This window comes from Physcomitrium patens, chromosome 4 (genome assembly GCF_059467195.1).
Source record: "Physcomitrium patens ecotype Gransden chromosome 4, ASM5946719v1, whole genome shotgun sequence".
NCBI lineage: Eukaryota > Viridiplantae > Streptophyta > Bryopsida > Funariales > Funariaceae > Physcomitrium > Physcomitrium patens.
The window spans coordinates 16,472,729-16,490,714 of record NC_143413.1 but is presented as its reverse complement, the minus strand read 5'-3'; the positions used below and the strand labels follow the sequence as shown (position 1 = coordinate 16,490,714).

Genomic DNA, 17,986 nt, shown 5'->3' with positions numbered 1-17,986 from the left:
GGATTTGTCTAAGATTTGGTTTAAGGTTTAGGATTTGCCTAGGATTTGATTTAGGATTTAAGATTTGTCTAAGATTTGGTCTAGGATTTGTCTAGGTTTTGATCTAGGATTTAGGATTTGTCTAGGATTTGATTTAGGATTTAAAAATTATTTAGGATTTGATCTAGGATTTAGAATGTGTCTAAGATTTGATTGAAGTCTATTAAGATTTCAACAAGGATAAATTAGAAATTTCTTGAAATTTATTTAAGATATATTTATGATTATTTTAATATTTTTTAGGATTTCTTAAGGATTCTTTTAAGGTTTATTGTGGATTTTCTTTCAATTCCTTTAAGATTTCTTATTTTTTTTCTTATATTTTTTTTAAGATTTCTTTTAAATTTGATTAAAGCTTATTTAGCATTGTTAAGGTTTAATTAAATTTTATTTAATATTCTATTAGAGTTAGGATTTTGTTGTAGCAATTTTTGTTCTACCTTCTTTAACTAGATGTTTGGTGCATTCTTAAAAAAGACTTCATGTAATACAACAATGGATTGCTCTTCATTGATAGGACTCTAAGTTGCTCAAGAAGATTTCACAAAGCATCTAATAGCTTTTTTGACCATTGTATCTATAGTAAAAGCTCAATCTTTAGAATAGATTGACCTAGAAAAGGAGCACACTCTTCTTGCTTATATTTTTATAGACAATCACCATATTAACACACAATTAGTTCCATTTCATAATTTACAAGAAGAACAACTATTAATTCCAAGTTTTGATCAATTGTATATTATAAAGAGAGAAGGGCCTTTAGCAGCCTACCTTTCTAATAGCTAAGACACTCCTAAGACAAAAGCAGCCAATTTAATGCCTTTATCCACTCTTCAATGCCCAATGCAACTAAATTCAATTAATTTGGCCTTCGATTCATTCCAGTGAACTTTATTTGATTTAAATGGCTTGACTATTTTATCATTGTTCTAGTACACATCTAATATTGGAGATATGTCTATCTTATTCTTTTCAAACCTTTTATATTAATATAAGTAGACAAATTATCTTGTGATTTGGAGCTTCTATCCTAAAGATATTAGATAAAGAAAAAGATGGTATTTTTAAAAAAATATATTTCTAATTTTTCTACTAGCTTAACAGTATGAATATACTCAAGACTAATAGAAGATTTCTTACTCTATAATTTTGTTGTTTACAAATCATCAATTGCTTCAATAGCAAGAGATTACTGCACTATCTATGTGTCAACAAGATGTGATACTACAAGACTATAAAATTCCAAGAGAAAATTCTATTGTGACCTTGTAAATTATCTAATTATTTCTTTTTTTAATAGAAGAATGATTGTTACAAATATCACCTACAATCTTCAGAGTCTAAAACATCACAAGAAGATCAAATTAGTTAGAAATTATTATCAATTGATGATCTAGAACGTAGATTTTTTGTGCTTTTAAGAGCATAGGTTTAAAAGAAATTGGTTGTATAAGCTATAAATCCTCCCTACTTTACTTTAAGAGGAAAAATAACTTCACAACAAATTTAGAATGTAATAGAGATTAATTATGAAATTACTTTAATAATTGGTTAGTTAATCAATCAATTTATAATTATCTAGATAATATGGTCTAAGCAATGGTTATTATTTCATTTAGAACAAGTGATATAAAATAAAATAAGAAAAAAAGAAGAATTAGAAAGTACTAGCAAATAGAAGTAGTTGGATGAAAAAAAAATGGATAGAACAAGCAGTTGGATGAAAATAGGCGTTGTTGTATTACATGTTGTTTTGCTCAGGAATGCATCGGGTACCTAGCTGTGGAAGGTGAGATTGTGTTTCACATGTAGTCAAGAAATCCTAATAGGTTTTGTCCATACGGAAGAATATAATCTGAATTCCAATTCAAAAATTCTTAAAATACTCTTCATAGTAGTCTTAACCATACATAATTTCCAATTACCTTATTACTTTCATATTTAAGCAATTTAGATTTTTCTTATAAGCCCAATCCTAATTGATGAGCTTTAACAAGCTATAACATCCAATCCGATCGTCCACTTGATCTGAAATTTTGCATGCAATTGTCAATATAAGTCTTATATATGCTTAAGAATTTTCAGCCCAATCCAACTAACAGTATGTGAGAAAACCTCCAAAAATTGCACTGATGTCACTTAGCTGCCAACTTGAAAAGTGAAGCAAAAATCCTAGCAATGATTTCTCCCTTTTCAACCGTTAACTTTGTCTCAAAATTCATTTATAGCTTGATCTTCAAGTCCTTCAACACCATGCCAATTTTTACTTTAATCCAACTGATAGATCTTCAAATATCATAGAAACCCTATCCAACCTCAAACTGCCACCTTCCGAAACCTTCTTATGCTAAAAACTAGATATCTCTAAACCACACCATTAGATGACCACAAAATTTTGTATATACTTAGCACACCTAATAATCCAAATAGTTTCAAATTTTCAACTATAGATGTCACACCAATTGCACAAACTAGCCAAAATTGCTAGCCCTAATTATATTATATAAAATCTAAATTACTAATACAAATCTTGACTTTGAAAAATAATTTCTAAGTCCTCAAAAACCCTCTTCCAATAATTCTTATGTCTTTAAAAAGAAATTTAAGCTAGCTCTCAAATCTTAACCTCCGATCTTCAAATGCCTCCCTATTTTGCCCTAGGCCCTTGTTCAACCTTGTCTCACAAATGGTCGACCCCTGGATATCAATCTAACCTATCCTAAGGTGTTTTTAGCCCAACCCTACTCTCAACTTAACCCTACTACCAACTATACTAATTATTTACCTCTTTTAACTTGATTTTATTAATTTATGGTCTTTCTAAGATAGTAGAAGAGTCTCTACAACCTAGAAGGTAAAATTACTAACTAACCTTCAACCTACTAACTATTAAGATAAGAAAATAACCTAAGAGGCTTTTATAAAAGCCATGTTTAGATATCTCAAATTATAATTGAACTAAGATAATTAGATATTAATTAGAAATTCAACTTTGATTACAATTTCACTATATAATTGTATTACGTCACGACAGCATTGTTAGACGGAAATAGTGTTGTTGTATGAAAACAAGCAGAGCTAAATGGAAAAAATGTTTTTGGATGAAAACAGCACAATCAAATGAAAATAATGCTGTTAGATGAAAACTGCATGGTTGGATGAAAATAGACACAATTGGATGAAAGCAGTGCAAGGATAGAGCAGCAGCAGCCACTACTAGGGTAAAGTAACAGCAGCAACAAAAAAAAACCTCCCAACTTCAAACCCTCATAACTTTTTCATTTCAATTCCAAATCTGATGATTCTTTCACCTAACCTTACTAATTCTCTCTTTCCTACACAATGGATATGTCTAAATAAGAAAATAATCCCACTAATAATGAGCTCTAAGAGGACTAGCAAGGATATAGAACAAACAACTTATAACATAAGTTTATAACAAATAAAAATACTATAATTCTTTGGTGCCTCAATGGGCCACCCTTACCAAGGGCTCAAATCAAAGGTGAGAGTGAGAGAATAAGGCTTTGAGAGGGCCTTATATACACAAGCCCTCAAGTCATTTATCAGCAATTACTATTACCTATAATTTATAAGTAAAAACTAATTTAAGAACCTTCCTACTAGCTAATCCATGCAAGTAGTATAACTTGTTATTAAGAAGTCAACCTACATCTCCTATGATCTCCAACCAATGTCTTTTATAGAAAGGACCAATAGTTGGCATTCATTTGCCACAAGGTGATGAAAAATCACCATAAATTTCAATCAATGCATAGGTTTTTAATCCCTAATAACTTAATTAATCAAAACATCTGCAAAATAATTTACTAACTTAGACATATTAATCTTTGAAAGAGATTTTTTAGAAAACAATTTGATTTGTTGTCGTGGGAGTAATGATTAAAGAGTAGAATAGTTCTCCATCTTCTTTCCTCACCATCACTTGTGGCTTCAATAGCAAAGTAATTCTCTATCTTCTTCCCTCACTACTACTTGTGCTTCAAGAGTAGAGTAATTCTTCATCTTCTTCCTTCACCATCACTTGTGGCTTCAAGAGTGGAATAACTTTCTATCATTTTCTACCATACCTCGACTACAACTAACTTCATTTTTCCTAATAACCTCTAATTTCTCACAACTAACAAATAAATAATACTATATCATATTGAAACACCAAAAATTAAGTAAATAAAATTTTGGTGCATTAATTTGGGCTCACAAGTTGCTTACTTTGAAAGAGGCCATTTGGCTTAGAGCTTCATTTTCTGATAAGAAAGTCTCAACTAGATATATACATAGTAGCAACAAGGTAAGAGCTAATAAAGGAAGATTTTATACTTAGATAGTCTTCTAAATTCAACATCTATTGGTTGACTTGAGCTACTCCAAATGTGGCCAAGTTATTTGGATTTGACTAAGCAATATGTCAAGTAGGAACATCACAATACTCAATTTATAGGCCTCTTTCTTCTCCTTAGAATGTATTGTGATGAGGGAGGAATTTATTTCTATCTTTTTTTGAAATTATTAGTGGATTATGAATAGAAATTATAACTTTATAGTAGAAATTGTAAACTTTGTACTACAAAGGTGCAACAAATCTTCCTTGTATACGTAGTTGATATCAAAAAGAAAAAAACTTATCTTTGCTGAGTTTATTAAGGCCTTATAAATTAGAGATAGATTTCTTCTATCCAATCAAAATAAGTACTTATGGAATAATCACTGCTAAGATGCCATCTATGCTCTTACTTGATTGAACAAAATCTATGTTTTCAAGCTAATAGGATGTGAAAAAAATCTGGTGAAAGAATATATCATACAAGGGGACTCTAATTAAGCAGATCACCTCCCGATGAGCTGGTTGTTGTAGTTGCTTACTTAATAAAAACGTAGCTCCTCATTTAAGATGAATGTATTATTTCTAATAGATAATAAAGTAGATAATAAAGTATTTCTAATAGATAATAAATAAAGTCAATATAATTTGGAATTCAAATCATAGACTAGAATTTTTTTGTAAGCTTCAAAAAACCATAAAGTACTATTACAGTTACTACATCTAAAAAGCACAAAATTTTTGCCACAAGAAAATTTCTTGGCATTCTTATTTAATTCACATCTTAATCAACATTTATTTGATACTATTAAATTCGATTTTTTTAAGCAAGGCTAAGGATTGCATCAGATTGCTTCTAAGGTCTCAAATACAACAAAGCAGAGGTACAAAGATTCAACAATAGAATAAAGTGTAAATAATTGAGAGATGCTAGCACAAAAGAATTCTTTAGACCTCCAAAGAAATGATCAAGGGCCTCTATAATTACTTTGCTAGTAAATGAAGTGAGATTAATTTACTTAAATCAAGCAATTTTAGAAGCCATTTATATTAAATTCTACGTTGGGATGTATACTGAGGCTTTCGTAGGGAGGTCAATTGCAATTCTCCCTGTTATCATTATAAATTATGTTTTTGGCTGTGTATTGGAAACTATAAAAATTATTCTTAAAATTTTAATTTAAATGAAGGAGATTGATTGTGTCTTGCATGACATGCGCTTGAAAAAAACTTAAGTTCAAATGGTGTAGTAATATAGTACTATTAGACTTTTTAAGATACCATCAAAGAATATTATTTCAGCATGATTATTGAGGCCATTTAATAACAACAAATTCCTCTTAGTGTGACTTTTGGCTTTATATATCTATTATCTAAGAATAACACAAGGTCAAAGTTACCTAATTAGAGATCTATTATTTTACTAAATATAGCTTATAAGCTATTTATAAAGATTTTTCAAATGCACCTTCAATTAATCTTGATAGAGATAATTTCTTTTGACCAATCATCCTTTCTATCTATCACATATATCTTATACAACATTCTTGTCATAGATGAAATAATGGAATGTGCTGATTACTCAAAGTAATCTTTTTTTTTCAAATTGGATTTTTCTAAAGTGTATGACATTGTGAATTGGAGCTTTCTTTTATAAGCAATGCTGAAATCTGGCCTATTAAGTGAATTTGTATCTATGACAAAATTATTTTTTACAAATGTCTCTACAAGAGTTAAAGTTAATGGATTACAATCTTTTTCTTTTAATATTGAAAGAGGGGTGAAACAAGGATGTCCTCTAATTCTATACCTTTTCTTCATTGTAGTAGAAGTTCTAAATTATATGATGAAAGAAGGCATTGACTTTGGAAGGATAAGAGAGATGATTCTTCTAATTGAAGAAATACAATAAGTTATAGTCTAATTTTTTTAATGATATATCTTTTATCTTGAAAGGAGAAAACCAAACCCTAGACAAATCCTAAATCCAAAATACTAAACCAAACCCTAAAAATAATTTTTTAAAATACTAAACTCTTTTTGCATGAGTTATGACTTAGTATTCAATTGGCACAAGTCTTGTGGTTATTGATATGATGTGGAGTCTAAGTCATATTGGACAAACTTCCTAGGATTATCCTAGGTTGATGATGATACAGTGAATAAGTTCTTAGGAGTATCCTAGGTTGACAATGATAGAATAAGTAAGCTCTTAGGAATATCTTAGGTTAATGATGAAAGAGTGAGTAAGCTCTTAAGCACTCCCTTTAAACTCAACATGTCATCTTTTGCTATGGATGAATTTTTCAAGTCTAGAATTGAAAAGAAGCTGAAGCATTGGAATACAATCAAAGTAAACTTTACTAGATAGATAATTATTATCAACAAGATCCTTCTTACTTCCATTTTCTTCTTTATAGCTATTTGAAGTAGTACCAAAGTAGGAATAGCTAAAACATGTTTATAAGTTCAAAACTATATGTGATTGGTTATTATTCACCAGGCAAGATTAAAGATATCATGGCTCTAATGCTGTCAGTTTAATGAGCATGGAGGCATAGATATGATTAATCCAATTAATACTTTGGTCTCTTTTATTGTTAAATGGATCGTGAAAGCATATGAATCAAGAATGTCAAATCTTCACATAATGGTGTGATGTAGGCTTAGCAACTTCCATCTTATCACACTGCCAAGCTAAGTCTGGCCCCATGGGGGCTCTATGTGGTGCGACCTGGTGAAAAATCTTTAACTAGTACAATCAAGGGTGGCAGAAGAAGTGGTGTCCAAATATTTTTGGTGGTCCTCATTGTTTTCTACAATAGGAGTTGGGTTTTTGAAGCTCCAGACCTCCCACCTCCACAAGACTAGCCTCCATTGCATTCAATACACAAAGAACATGTCGCTTTCTCTCTATACAAGAAGCAATGGACAAGGTTCTTATGAGACCTAGTGTAGGATTTGTCTATGATCCACCTTACTGTCTCACTTGTTGCTGAATGCTTCCTCTCTTATGATTTTGGGTAAGGCTCAGTTATAGCTCTAGCAGTAGTAATCTTGTTTTGTTAGTCCTAATGATGTTGTAGAAAGTCAGTCCAGTTTCCACTCAGGCTGCTTGCAGCTAAGCTGGGTGTATTTTTATCATTTCTAAGGCAATGGGGTATCCCCTGTTTGTTTTAAAAAAATAAAAACTAAATGAAAACTAAACACTGCCATGTGCTTGCAGCTCAAAATCTCAGGTTCTCTCAGCATGAGGACAAAGAGGACAAGGATAGTAAGTGTGTGAGGTCTGTTGTGGAATCCTCTCTTCCAACACTTGCAGAGGGAATTGATGGAGGAGATTTTTTGTCTCCATTTCCCAAAAAGCCAAGCCTCCACCATCACCTCACACCCACTGCCACTCCCTGTTTCTCATTGTGATCCTAGAAAAGCCCCAAGAGATACCACAGAACATGGGCTCAATATGTCTCATCCTGTTCACTACATGGGCTCTGCCTCTGCTCAATGAGTGAGGAAATTCAGCAGATTGTAATTCATTCTTGAAATAAGTTAAACTGAAGCATTACCCATCATTTAATATTCAAAAATCATTGCAACTAAAAGCTTTAGGTTAATTATATATATGTGTGGGAAAATATCCAAGCCCACAACCACAATTCTCACAGATGTGTATATAATTAGATAATGGATGGGTGATCATTGTTGATAATGTTGGTTGAAGGTGGGGGCATTTGCATGCTGCATTGGCTTGTTTAATAATTGACTGAGACGTAAAAAGGAATATTTGAACTTGGTTGGCTCAGAACTGGGCAACCAAGCTATGCAACACAACTCATACATAGCATATACCTCTTCTGCTGTAGCTGAAATGGGTGGAGCATGCAGAGTCAGTGCAGCTACAAGAAGCATACAGAAGAATATGCTGAATCAAGAATATCATGCAAAAGTTTTGCAAAAGAAAAAAAATATCATGCTGTACAGACTCAACCAGGGTAAATAGTTTCCATTCAATGAGGTAAAATTAACGCCGTTTCGTCACGTGGTTAGAAATGCCGGTTACTATCATAACCGACTCAGACGCCAATTGGGACGCATCCTCAGGACTCAGGCGGGGATGAATCATCTTTGAAAGCAACCTCCCCCTCACCCCCCGCCCCCACCCCGCCCGGCTTAAGAAGTTTAACCCTGGGACCGACCACTAGTGCCAAAGCATAGATGGAGAATCGATTTCGACAGCGGCAACCACGATTTTGCGTCGTCCGGAGAACAGAGTCTTGGTCAGCTTTTTCAAGCTTTTTTCTCGCTGTATTCCACCTGTCTGATTCCCCTGTTGTGTGCTGCATGTGTCGAGTGCTCTTCCTCAGCGGTCACGCCGCTATTGCTGCGCTTGAGGCCGACTTCGTAGCTTTTCGATTGTCGCCGCTTCTGTGGCGCGTTCGGTTTGGGAAGGTCTGAACAGCCTGGTGCGGCTGATGGTCTGCGGTCCAATAGGAATAGGATTTGGCAGTATCGTCCTTGAAAGAGGCAAAGCAGATTAGCGGTTGCGATCTTGAGATCAAATGCAGTGGACTTTCGACTAGACTCGCGTGTTGTGGTCACATGCTTACTGAGAGGAATATAATTAGAACAGTACGTTGTTGTTGTGTTTGATCGAGGACTGCATCGTGAGTTGTGGATGCGGAAGGGCGATTTCGCTAGCTCGAGAAGTGACGTGAATTTCGACTGTCAGCGTATGATCTTGTGAATAACAATTACGTCGTTGGAGTTTCTGGTTGACATCGCGAGTATCATGTACTTGACGTTCAGGCTTATCGCGTTCGATTGCTTGGGAACTATTTCGTGATTCCCGCGGGCTGATTGCCTTGTCTACCTCGCCTGGAATGTGTTAGGAAAGGTTTCGCGATAGACCTCTTTCTTCTACGGAGTCTCGTTTAACTAGTACTGCTTGCTTTGGTTTACGTGGCTGCAATTTCCGTCTGTTTATTTAATATTCAATTCTTCCAGGGAAGGTTCTTTTTATAATTGGCCTGCAAAAGCTTCTATGAATGTGTGGGATGACAGCATTCGGCATACGTAGAACATATTGTAAAGATCAAAATATAGAGGTAGGATTTGCGAGGTAGTTAACCAACTCCATTCTGATAGCATTTTAAACAGTCCAAACTTCTTTGAGGTCATAGGAGGCTGCATTCTTTTTCATACAAGTAGCGACTATGGTGTTGATCACGGTTCCTTTTTGTAGGGTGAAGTAAGCGAATTGAGCACAACACCAAAAAGCATAACCTAGGATTTTAATTATTTTCAATTTTCATGGAGTCCATTTCTGGATTGGCTTTTGAGCTCATTATAGTATATTCTTCCTTAATTATATTCCTAAATTATATTCTTTCTTTGGCACAGCGAATAAACATGGCTGTACATTCTCACCCGTATCAACGATGAATCACCATCTTACACCTCAGTCTTATTAAACAGGTTCGTGGCTCGGGAGGGACCTTCACGAATCAAGTCGTGAAAGAGTAATCCAGGTGAAGGCTGTTCAGCTCACGCCGCTGGAACAATGGATCCTACCTCAATGACGCCGGTTTGGATGCCAATAGTTGAGAAGTCAGTCTTTCGCTTCGACGAGTCAGAAAGTGCTAGAAAGGAAGCTGCACCGACCGTTTCTTTTGCGAACCCCAGGTTGCGAGAGGAGGAGATTGAGATAAAATTCCCTGAGAGTAACAAACCCGATTTCATCCCTGAATTTAAATTCGACGGCGCACAACAAATTGTGACGCTTAAGGTGAGTACTTCACTGAGTACGACATGACTACCTCGGGTTGTACTTGCTGGTTTTCTAATGTTCGTAATTTCAAAGGATTTTCATTATCGGATATTGCATCGTCCGAAACATTGCACTTTCTGATATTCTACTTCGAAGAATAAATTTATTCACATGCTGCTGGATTTGTTTCACGTATTTGGTAATACTTGCTGTTAATCAAGAATCGTTCAATATGTCAGATGTTCAGATGTCAATGTCATATGTCTGATACTTTCCTGCAGCTTCCAGAAGGTACATCCTTTTATGGCACTGGTGAAGTTGGTGGATCTGTTGAGCGTACCGGAAAGAGGGTGAGGTATTTGTGTTTTGCAATATGAATTTTAATTAGATATTTTAAGTATTTATTTCTTTTGCATCTCTATTGGTCGTGTCAAGGATCTCAAGTTGTACCTTTTTGTGTATCAGGTTAACATATATCTGCTGGTTATTCTGTACAGATCTACACTTGGAATACAGATGCGTGGGGATACAATCAGAATACTACCTCCTTATACCAGTCTCATCCATGGCTTTTCGCAGTGCTTCCAAGTGGTCAGGCCGTTGGAGTGCTGACTGACACCACGAGGCGTTGTGAAGTGAGTTTTTGAGATTCTCCTCGTTGGGGGCGCTCGTTCATATTTTACTTTCCAGCTAAGCGAGTAACTAGACCTACTGATACACCGTTCAAGCTCTGGTCATTTACTAGTCATTTGCAGTCGTGGTAATGTACTTGAACTTTATTCTTGCAGATTGATCTGAGGAAAGAGGCATACATCAGAATTATAGCTGCAGCTCCATACCCAGTCATCACATTTGGACCATTTCCCACGCCAGATGCGCTCATGACATCACTTTCTCGTGCCATTGGTATGCTGCTTTATCATCATCTGAAGTTCCAGAATGGATTATCAGTTTAGAGTCGTCTATTAAGGTCCTGATGGTGTTATGTATTCTGATTATTTGTATGGCAGGTACAATGCAAATGCCTCCAAAGTGGGCACTTGGTTACCAACAATGTAGATGGAGTTATGAAACTGCTGATAGGGTTTTGGAGGTATTTTTCCCAGATTACTCGTATATATATATATATATATCATTGATGCCCCTTGCTTTGCTTTGAGAGTAATATGTTCAAGAAATGAGAACTTAAATGGAGAAGGCGGAAATTAATTTTTACCGGGATTTGATCTTTAAAACAATCACGGAAATTAAATAAAACTCATCATTGTCTTGCAAAGTGGACAACATATAATGTATTGTAAGGCTTTGATGTTAAGTCTTTTTCTAAATTTCTGATTTGATGTTGAGACACTCAAATGAGGCACCAATTTATTAACATTTTTGGATGAACTCATTTATTATTTGTCAATCAAGAGTTCTTCTTCTTCTTCTTCTTCTTCTTCTTCTTCTTCTTTCTATGTTGACTTAGTCTAATATATTTTGATCAGGTTGCTACAACATTCCGAGAAAAAAAGATTCCATGCGATGTGGTCTGGATGGATATTGACTACATGGAAGACTTCAAGTGCTTTACCTTTAAAAAGGTATGTCATTGCATTCATTAAACTTCAAGGGAAGACTTGAACAGCAGGGTGTATACTAGTCTAAAGATGTTAAAAGGAAATTGTTTGAGTCTCATAGTATTTTGAGATTTTGCTCGACTTACAGGAAGCTTTCCCAGATCCCAAGGGAATGTTAGATGAATTGAATGGAAAGGGATTCAAGGGCATTTGGATGCTTGATCCCGGGATCAAGGCTGAAGAGGGTTACGGCGCCTATGATTCCGGTTGTGAGGAAGATGTGTGGGTGCTTAGTGCTAATGGAAAACCTTATGTTGGTAAGCATTTTCGTCAATTTTGGTTTGATTACACCTATTTACTTGTGGCGCTTTTTAATGATTCAGGATAAAGTATGCCTTCTATAACAAGGATCAACCTTATTTGTTTTTAATTTTTTTAGTGTATCCTTTTAACTTTGTCTTACTTGTTCATGCTAGCCAATGTAAGTGTTGTACTATGTTTTTTTTCTCATTCATGTTCCATGCTTTGACCTTTGCCTCATTTTTAGGTGAATGCTGGCCCGGATCAGTTGTATTTCCTGATTTCCTCAACAAGAAGACACGCAAATGGTGGGCAAATCTTGTGAAGGATTTTGCAGACGTAGGTGTGGATGGTATTTGGAATGATATGAATGAACCAGCCGTTTTTAAGGTTGGAATCTACTTTTGGCTTGAATGCTTTCAGATTTTCAAGAATAAATTGGAACACTTATGACTTATAATTTAGCCATTTTATGCTTGTTCTAATTGTGTCTAGTAGGTGTTAATTTTTTTTTTTTTTTTTTTTTTTTTTTTTTTTTTTTTTTTATGGTTGTGATATGAATATCAAATTAACTTCTTTTGGGCGAGCTAAGATTGCATTGTGAAAATCTTTTTTAGTATGAACATTTTTAATGCACAGCTGAACCAGCAATTTAGTAAGGATCTTTTCATGTGCAGACTGTGACTAAAACTATGCCCGAGACAAACATTCACAGAGGCGATGAGGAAATTGGGGGCACTCAAAGTCATGCGCATTATCATAATGTAATCATCTCATCCTTTTGGATATATCGAGAGGGATTCTCCAATTTAAACTTCTTAGGGATGTTACTAAATTTTGTTGATGCTATTTTATTAATAAATATTTGAATCTTTTTACTTTGATTACTGTTGAGGTGACGAAAGAAGTTGCTTAATCATGTACTAGTCATCTAAGTATTTTCTGATGCAGGTCTATGGTATGTTTCAAGCAAGGTCAACATATGAGGGTATGCTACTTGCATGTAAAAACAAGCGGCCATTTGTATTGACTAGGGCAGCTTTCATCGGTGCTCATAGATATGCAGCAACTTGGACTGGTGATAACCTTTCAAACTGGGAGCATCTTAGCATGAGTATCCCAATGGCAATTAATTTGGTATGCTTCAAATACCTCCTTAGTTATGCAAGCATTTGGTGGATAGTGCTATTATGCTAAGTGCTTCACCAGGTGGATATTTTTTAACTACTAGAGATATTGAATTTTTGGTTGGTGTGGCGTATGTTAATGATTTTTTCTTGCTTACACATGATTACTGATTCTTACAATTTTGTGCAGGGTTTGAGTGGCCAATCTTTCTGTGGTCCGGATATTGGTGGATTTGGTGGAGATTCTACACCTAAGTTGTTCTCTCGGTGGATTGGACTTGGTGCTATGTTTCCATTTGCGAGGGGTCATTCTGAACAAGGAACCATTGACCATGAACCTTGGTCCTTTGGTCCTGAGGTATATTTTATTTGGAATTGGTTTGGTTACAAACATTCATCCAAGCAATGAAATAATAAAATTTGTTGCTATCATGATACATTTTTTTTTTTTTTTTTTTTTTTTTTTCATGTCTTTGGGATTCAATTAAGAACTTATAATGCGATTATTGTTGAACGTATCCGGTGGTATTTGTTACTTTGTAGGTGGAAGAGCTTTCCAGGTTAGCTTTGAACAGGCGATACCGGTTGTTGCCACATTTATACACTCTCTTTTACAAGGCGCATACCACGGGTGTGCCTGTAATGACACCCGTATTCTTTTCTGGTATGTCAATGAGGTACTCATTTTTTTTGCTATTGTGTGGTTATTTTTGGTTTTGGCTTTTTGTGACATAAGTGGTACTTTAGTGTGGTCCATGAATTAATGCCTGTAGTTTTCCAGATGCTTTAGTTTCAAAGTTTGTTAAGCATTGTGCATAACTGGGCTGGTTTTGCATAATCTAATTTATATTTTTTGTTGAATAGATCCTACAAATGCTGAACTTCGAGAAATAGATGACAGTTTTTTGTTGGGATCGATTCTTGTCAAAACTTGGTAAGGGAAAGACATTCTGCATGTTAATTTTATTTTCCACGACCTATGTTCTTTCAACTTGTTTATTTACATGTTTTGAGCATGACAAAAAGTGTTGTAAGTATGTGAATGTTTGGACACTGTCTTGAGGTTATACATGGTTCCTTGTAGGTCTTCTCCAAAGAAACGAGATTCTAATGCCGCGGAGCCTCTATCAAAGGGAGTATGGCAGCTCTTCCATTTTGATGATGATCATCCGGTACATTCCTTTGTTCCGCATAAGAACATGAATCTTTTTGCTCTTACTTGGACTTTGGAACTCTGTTTATGAATGGGTTGTGGGCATAGTTAGCACTGACGGCCAATCGTGCGTTTTCTTAACTTCTCAGGAATTGCCAGTGCTCTTTTTGAGGGGTGGTTCTATCGTCCCAACTGGACCCGTTGTCCAACATGTTGGAGAGACCAAACCCACAGACACAGTCACACTTTTAATTGCCCTTGATGACAAAGGTAAAGTACCATATCTTTTTAGCATTTGATAGCAATATTTTGCATGCATGCATGCCTTTGAATGGCTTATGAATTCTATTGCTTTTGGTATTCTTTTACATGCTTTGTTTCTTCTCCCTTTAGGTAAAGCCTCAGGGGAATTGTATGAAGATGATGGTGATGGTTTCGCTTACCAAAATGGCGATTACCTTATCACTCATTATGAAGCTGAGAAAGTGTCAAATACAAATGCCAATAATGGAGAAGTTTTGATCCGTGTTGCTTCTACGGAAGGTTATCGTGAAAGGCCAAAACGCACTCTTAAAGTGCGTGTTTTGGTTGGTGAAAATGTTCAGGTATTAGAGAGGTTACTTTTAGTTTGAAAAAAATGACAGTAATTGAAATTGCGATTTTGTGCTTCCGTTGTGGGATTGAATATTTGTGTTATGGTAACATTTGGTAAACAATCTTGTAGGTGGAGGGCGAGTGCATTGACGGAGGCGAGCTTAGAATTCAATTGCCGACAACAGAGGATCTTAGCAAATTAATTATGTTGAATCGGGGCAATTTAGGCTCCAATCTAGGTTGGTTTTTCACTTCCCAGTCATTTGATTATTTTCTCTCGTAACATGCATTGTTAATTGAGATGATCTTTAGCATGTGGTTTGTATGACTACTAAATTTGTGTTTGAATCTTACACCCCAGAGAAGAAGCAAAGTTTGTTGGACAAGGTTTTTAATGAGCATCCCACTATTAAGGGAATGGGAGCTGTTCTCATGCCTGAAGACCTTGAGAAAGGAGCTGTGTTTGTAAAGGTGGTGCCTTGGATTGGGGGTCGTATCATGTCAATGGTCCACAAACCATCAGGGTATGAATGGATGGAAGGCAGACTTGAGTATGGTGGTTATCAGGAGTTTAGTGGCACTGAATTGAAGTCTTCTGGCTGGAATGAAGAATACAAAGTTGTAAAGTAAGTTTTATTATGAGCTTGTCACAATTCTTTATTATACTGCATATAATTTCCAACATCATAATTCTTTGATATCTTACTTTTAATATGCTTAGAAATACTAAACGTGCAACATAGGAGAATGTTGGTTTGATGTGAAATGCTGATGAGCAATTCATTTTGCAAATAACTTGTTTTTGTTTAGGCGGCACCTTGCTCAAATGGAAGGGCACGAGGTGGTGGGATTGGAAGGGGATGTTGGCGGAGGATTAGTACTTGCCCGAGAAGTTCTCTTGCCTCATAATTCTTTAAAGACTATCAAAATTAGTTCCAGTATAGTGGCACGCTCAGTGGGTGCTGGTTCTGGTGGTTTTTCGAGACTTGTGTGTTTGCGAATACATCCAACGTTCAAGATTGTACATCCAATGAATTCTTTCATTATATTTATTGCTATTGATGGAAAAGAACATGAATTAAAACCAAGCATGGCTTTTGGGGAGTTCTCAATCAAAGGTTCCAACAGGCCTAATGGTAAAGTGATATCAAATCACAACCTTTTGCTAATCTGTTTAATAGTGTAAAGGAGTGTCTTTCTTATAATTTTTTAATTATGCAGTAGATTAAATTGTTTCCCTCAACTCTAGATTGATACAAATTTTACTATGTGTTATTCATGGAATTTGTATTGAACTTTTGCAGGGAAATGGACTCTTCTTGATTTTGAAACTGGCCTGGGAGTGGTCAACAGATTTGATGTCAATGAAGTGGAAAGGTGTCACGTCAATTGGGGCCCTGGATCTGTGACACTTGAGCTTTGGTCAAAAGAACGGCCCGTGTCAAAAGATACTCCTTTGTCTATTTCACATGAGTATGATCTAATTGACACTCATAACTAGTTTGTTTCAAAATGTGAAGAGTGGTATATTAGGCCAGAAAGAAACAAAATCTTGACTGGGCTTTTGCCAAATGATCTTCATGCCTTGCCCAAAAGCTGAAGTTGCTAGTTTGTTGGCAATTAGGCAGGGTTGTGGCAGCAGGATACATATTTTATTGATAAATATATCATAAAATTTAAATTAGATATATAAAACTGATTTTAGATATATTTCATATTACATTATTATATTATATTATGTATTAATGAAATTATTTTAATACCATTTTTTATAAAAGTTTATATGAATATTTTTATAAATATTCAAATATACAATTGTTATAGATTTGAATATGTTTTAATTCTATTTGTAATCAATGTATTGTTCTTTCAAATTTGTTTATGTATCAAATTATAATTCTTGATTAGTTGCAGCATAAGACATTACTCAATTTTACACATATAGAATATACATATATATATAAATATATATATAGATGTGTAGATTCTGAAAGCTGCAACTTATGAAGTAATTCAGCTCATGATGGAGCAGATTATTGGTGTGGAGATTGTTGGATGTATGGTCAATGTGTTTTGTTTTGTTTTGTTTTGTTTTGTGTTTTTTTTTTAAATCACAATAAGCCTCAAATCAGAAAATAAAATAAAAGTTAAACAATAAATTTAGTGAAATATATATGTATATATATATATATATATATATATTAAGAGCCGACTATCGGTTAATAAACAGTATACTTGATCTAAAAATTGATTGTGTTGTGTTCTTATGATGTATATGATGTATGTATTTTTAAAATAAGTGACTAGTGAATTAAGTGGATTGTTTTTTTTGTTATGTTTGAGTTCAATAATAAATGTAGAGAGATTCTTACATTATGCTTTTGTTTTACAAACCAATGGTATTGTGGTTTTGTAAAAGTAAATTAAATTTATTAGCATGCAATGAATATACATATATGCACACGTACTGTAGATCATATTTTTTATTTTTTTTTATTATTCCGATTACAAATAATGTTTTGTTTAACATTTGATGTGCCATGCACGCATTGTAGTGCCCATCCAGCATAGTAAAGTATATTGTTCATAAAAAATCCTACATCTATTGCCAAAAACAACTCATTGTTTCATTGTTTATAGTTTCCATGTGTCATGTCATTATGTATTATATATTTTTAATTTAATTATTTTGATCTTCAAATTAAAATTTAACTACTTACACAAAAATACTATTACAAAAAAATATTATTAGACTACTTATTTTTAAATTGTAGTTGTAAAAGTCACGAATCAAGAATTCTGTACACGTCACACATATCAAATTTTAAAGATTTCTGAAATCATAACACCATACTGCAAAACATCTTGCATATAGCAAAAAATAACCATATTTCAAGCTGACATTTTACATGTCATCAAGATCAACTTAAAGAGCATCTTTTCAATCATTGATTTTTTTTGTTCTATATTAAAGTAATCCAAATACGTGATTTAGATGTTTATAAAGCCCTTCTATTGAATTTAATAACAATATATAAAATTTTAATTAAACCTCCAAAATAATAGCAATTAAAATTTTAATTTCTACTGAAATTTCAATTTATA

At 34.3% G+C, this 17,986-nt stretch overlaps 1 protein-coding gene across 6 annotated transcripts; it reads left to right on the top strand.

The window, feature by feature from the left end:
* Positions 1–8,555: 8,555 nt before the first annotated feature.
* On the top strand, positions 8,556–16,706 carry LOC112280973 (uncharacterized). 6 transcript variants are annotated; one of them, XM_024516981.3, is made up of 21 exons: positions 8,556–8,658; positions 9,857–10,166; positions 10,430–10,498; positions 10,646–10,783; positions 10,937–11,054; positions 11,159–11,241; positions 11,636–11,731; positions 11,856–12,024; positions 12,255–12,397; positions 12,685–12,771; positions 12,959–13,144; positions 13,325–13,492; positions 13,678–13,798; positions 13,999–14,068; positions 14,219–14,306; positions 14,437–14,557; positions 14,681–14,892; positions 15,012–15,120; positions 15,243–15,507; positions 15,692–16,017; positions 16,186–16,706. In XM_024516981.3, exons 2-21 carry the CDS (start codon positions 9,942–9,944, stop codon positions 16,380–16,382), a joined length of 2,991 nt encoding a protein of 996 aa, XP_024372749.1. In that variant the 5' UTR covers positions 8,556–8,658; positions 9,857–9,941; the 3' UTR covers positions 16,383–16,706. The 6 variants fall into 6 exon arrangements, with proteins under 6 accessions (XP_024372749.1, XP_024372750.1, XP_024372748.1 ...); XM_024516982.3 differs by lacking the exon at positions 8,556–8,658 and adding an exon at positions 8,715–8,830; XM_024516980.3 differs by lacking the exon at positions 8,556–8,658 and adding an exon at positions 8,976–9,111.
* The last annotated feature ends 1,280 nt before the right edge of the window (positions 16,707–17,986 follow it).

Excerpts from the sequence above, each read along its gene's own strand:
- LOC112280973 (XM_024516981.3), top strand. The coding sequence starts at position 9,942 with ATGGATCCTACCTCAATGACGCCGGTTTGGATGCCAATAGTTGAGAAG. Across the intron at positions 11,055-11,158 it reads ATCACTTTCTCGTGCCATTG|GTACAATGCAAATGCCTCCA; the intron begins GTATGCTGCTTT and ends TTTGTATGGCAG. Across the intron at positions 15,121-15,242 it reads CAATTTAGGCTCCAATCTAG|AGAAGAAGCAAAGTTTGTTG; the intron begins GTTGGTTTTTCA and ends CTTACACCCCAG.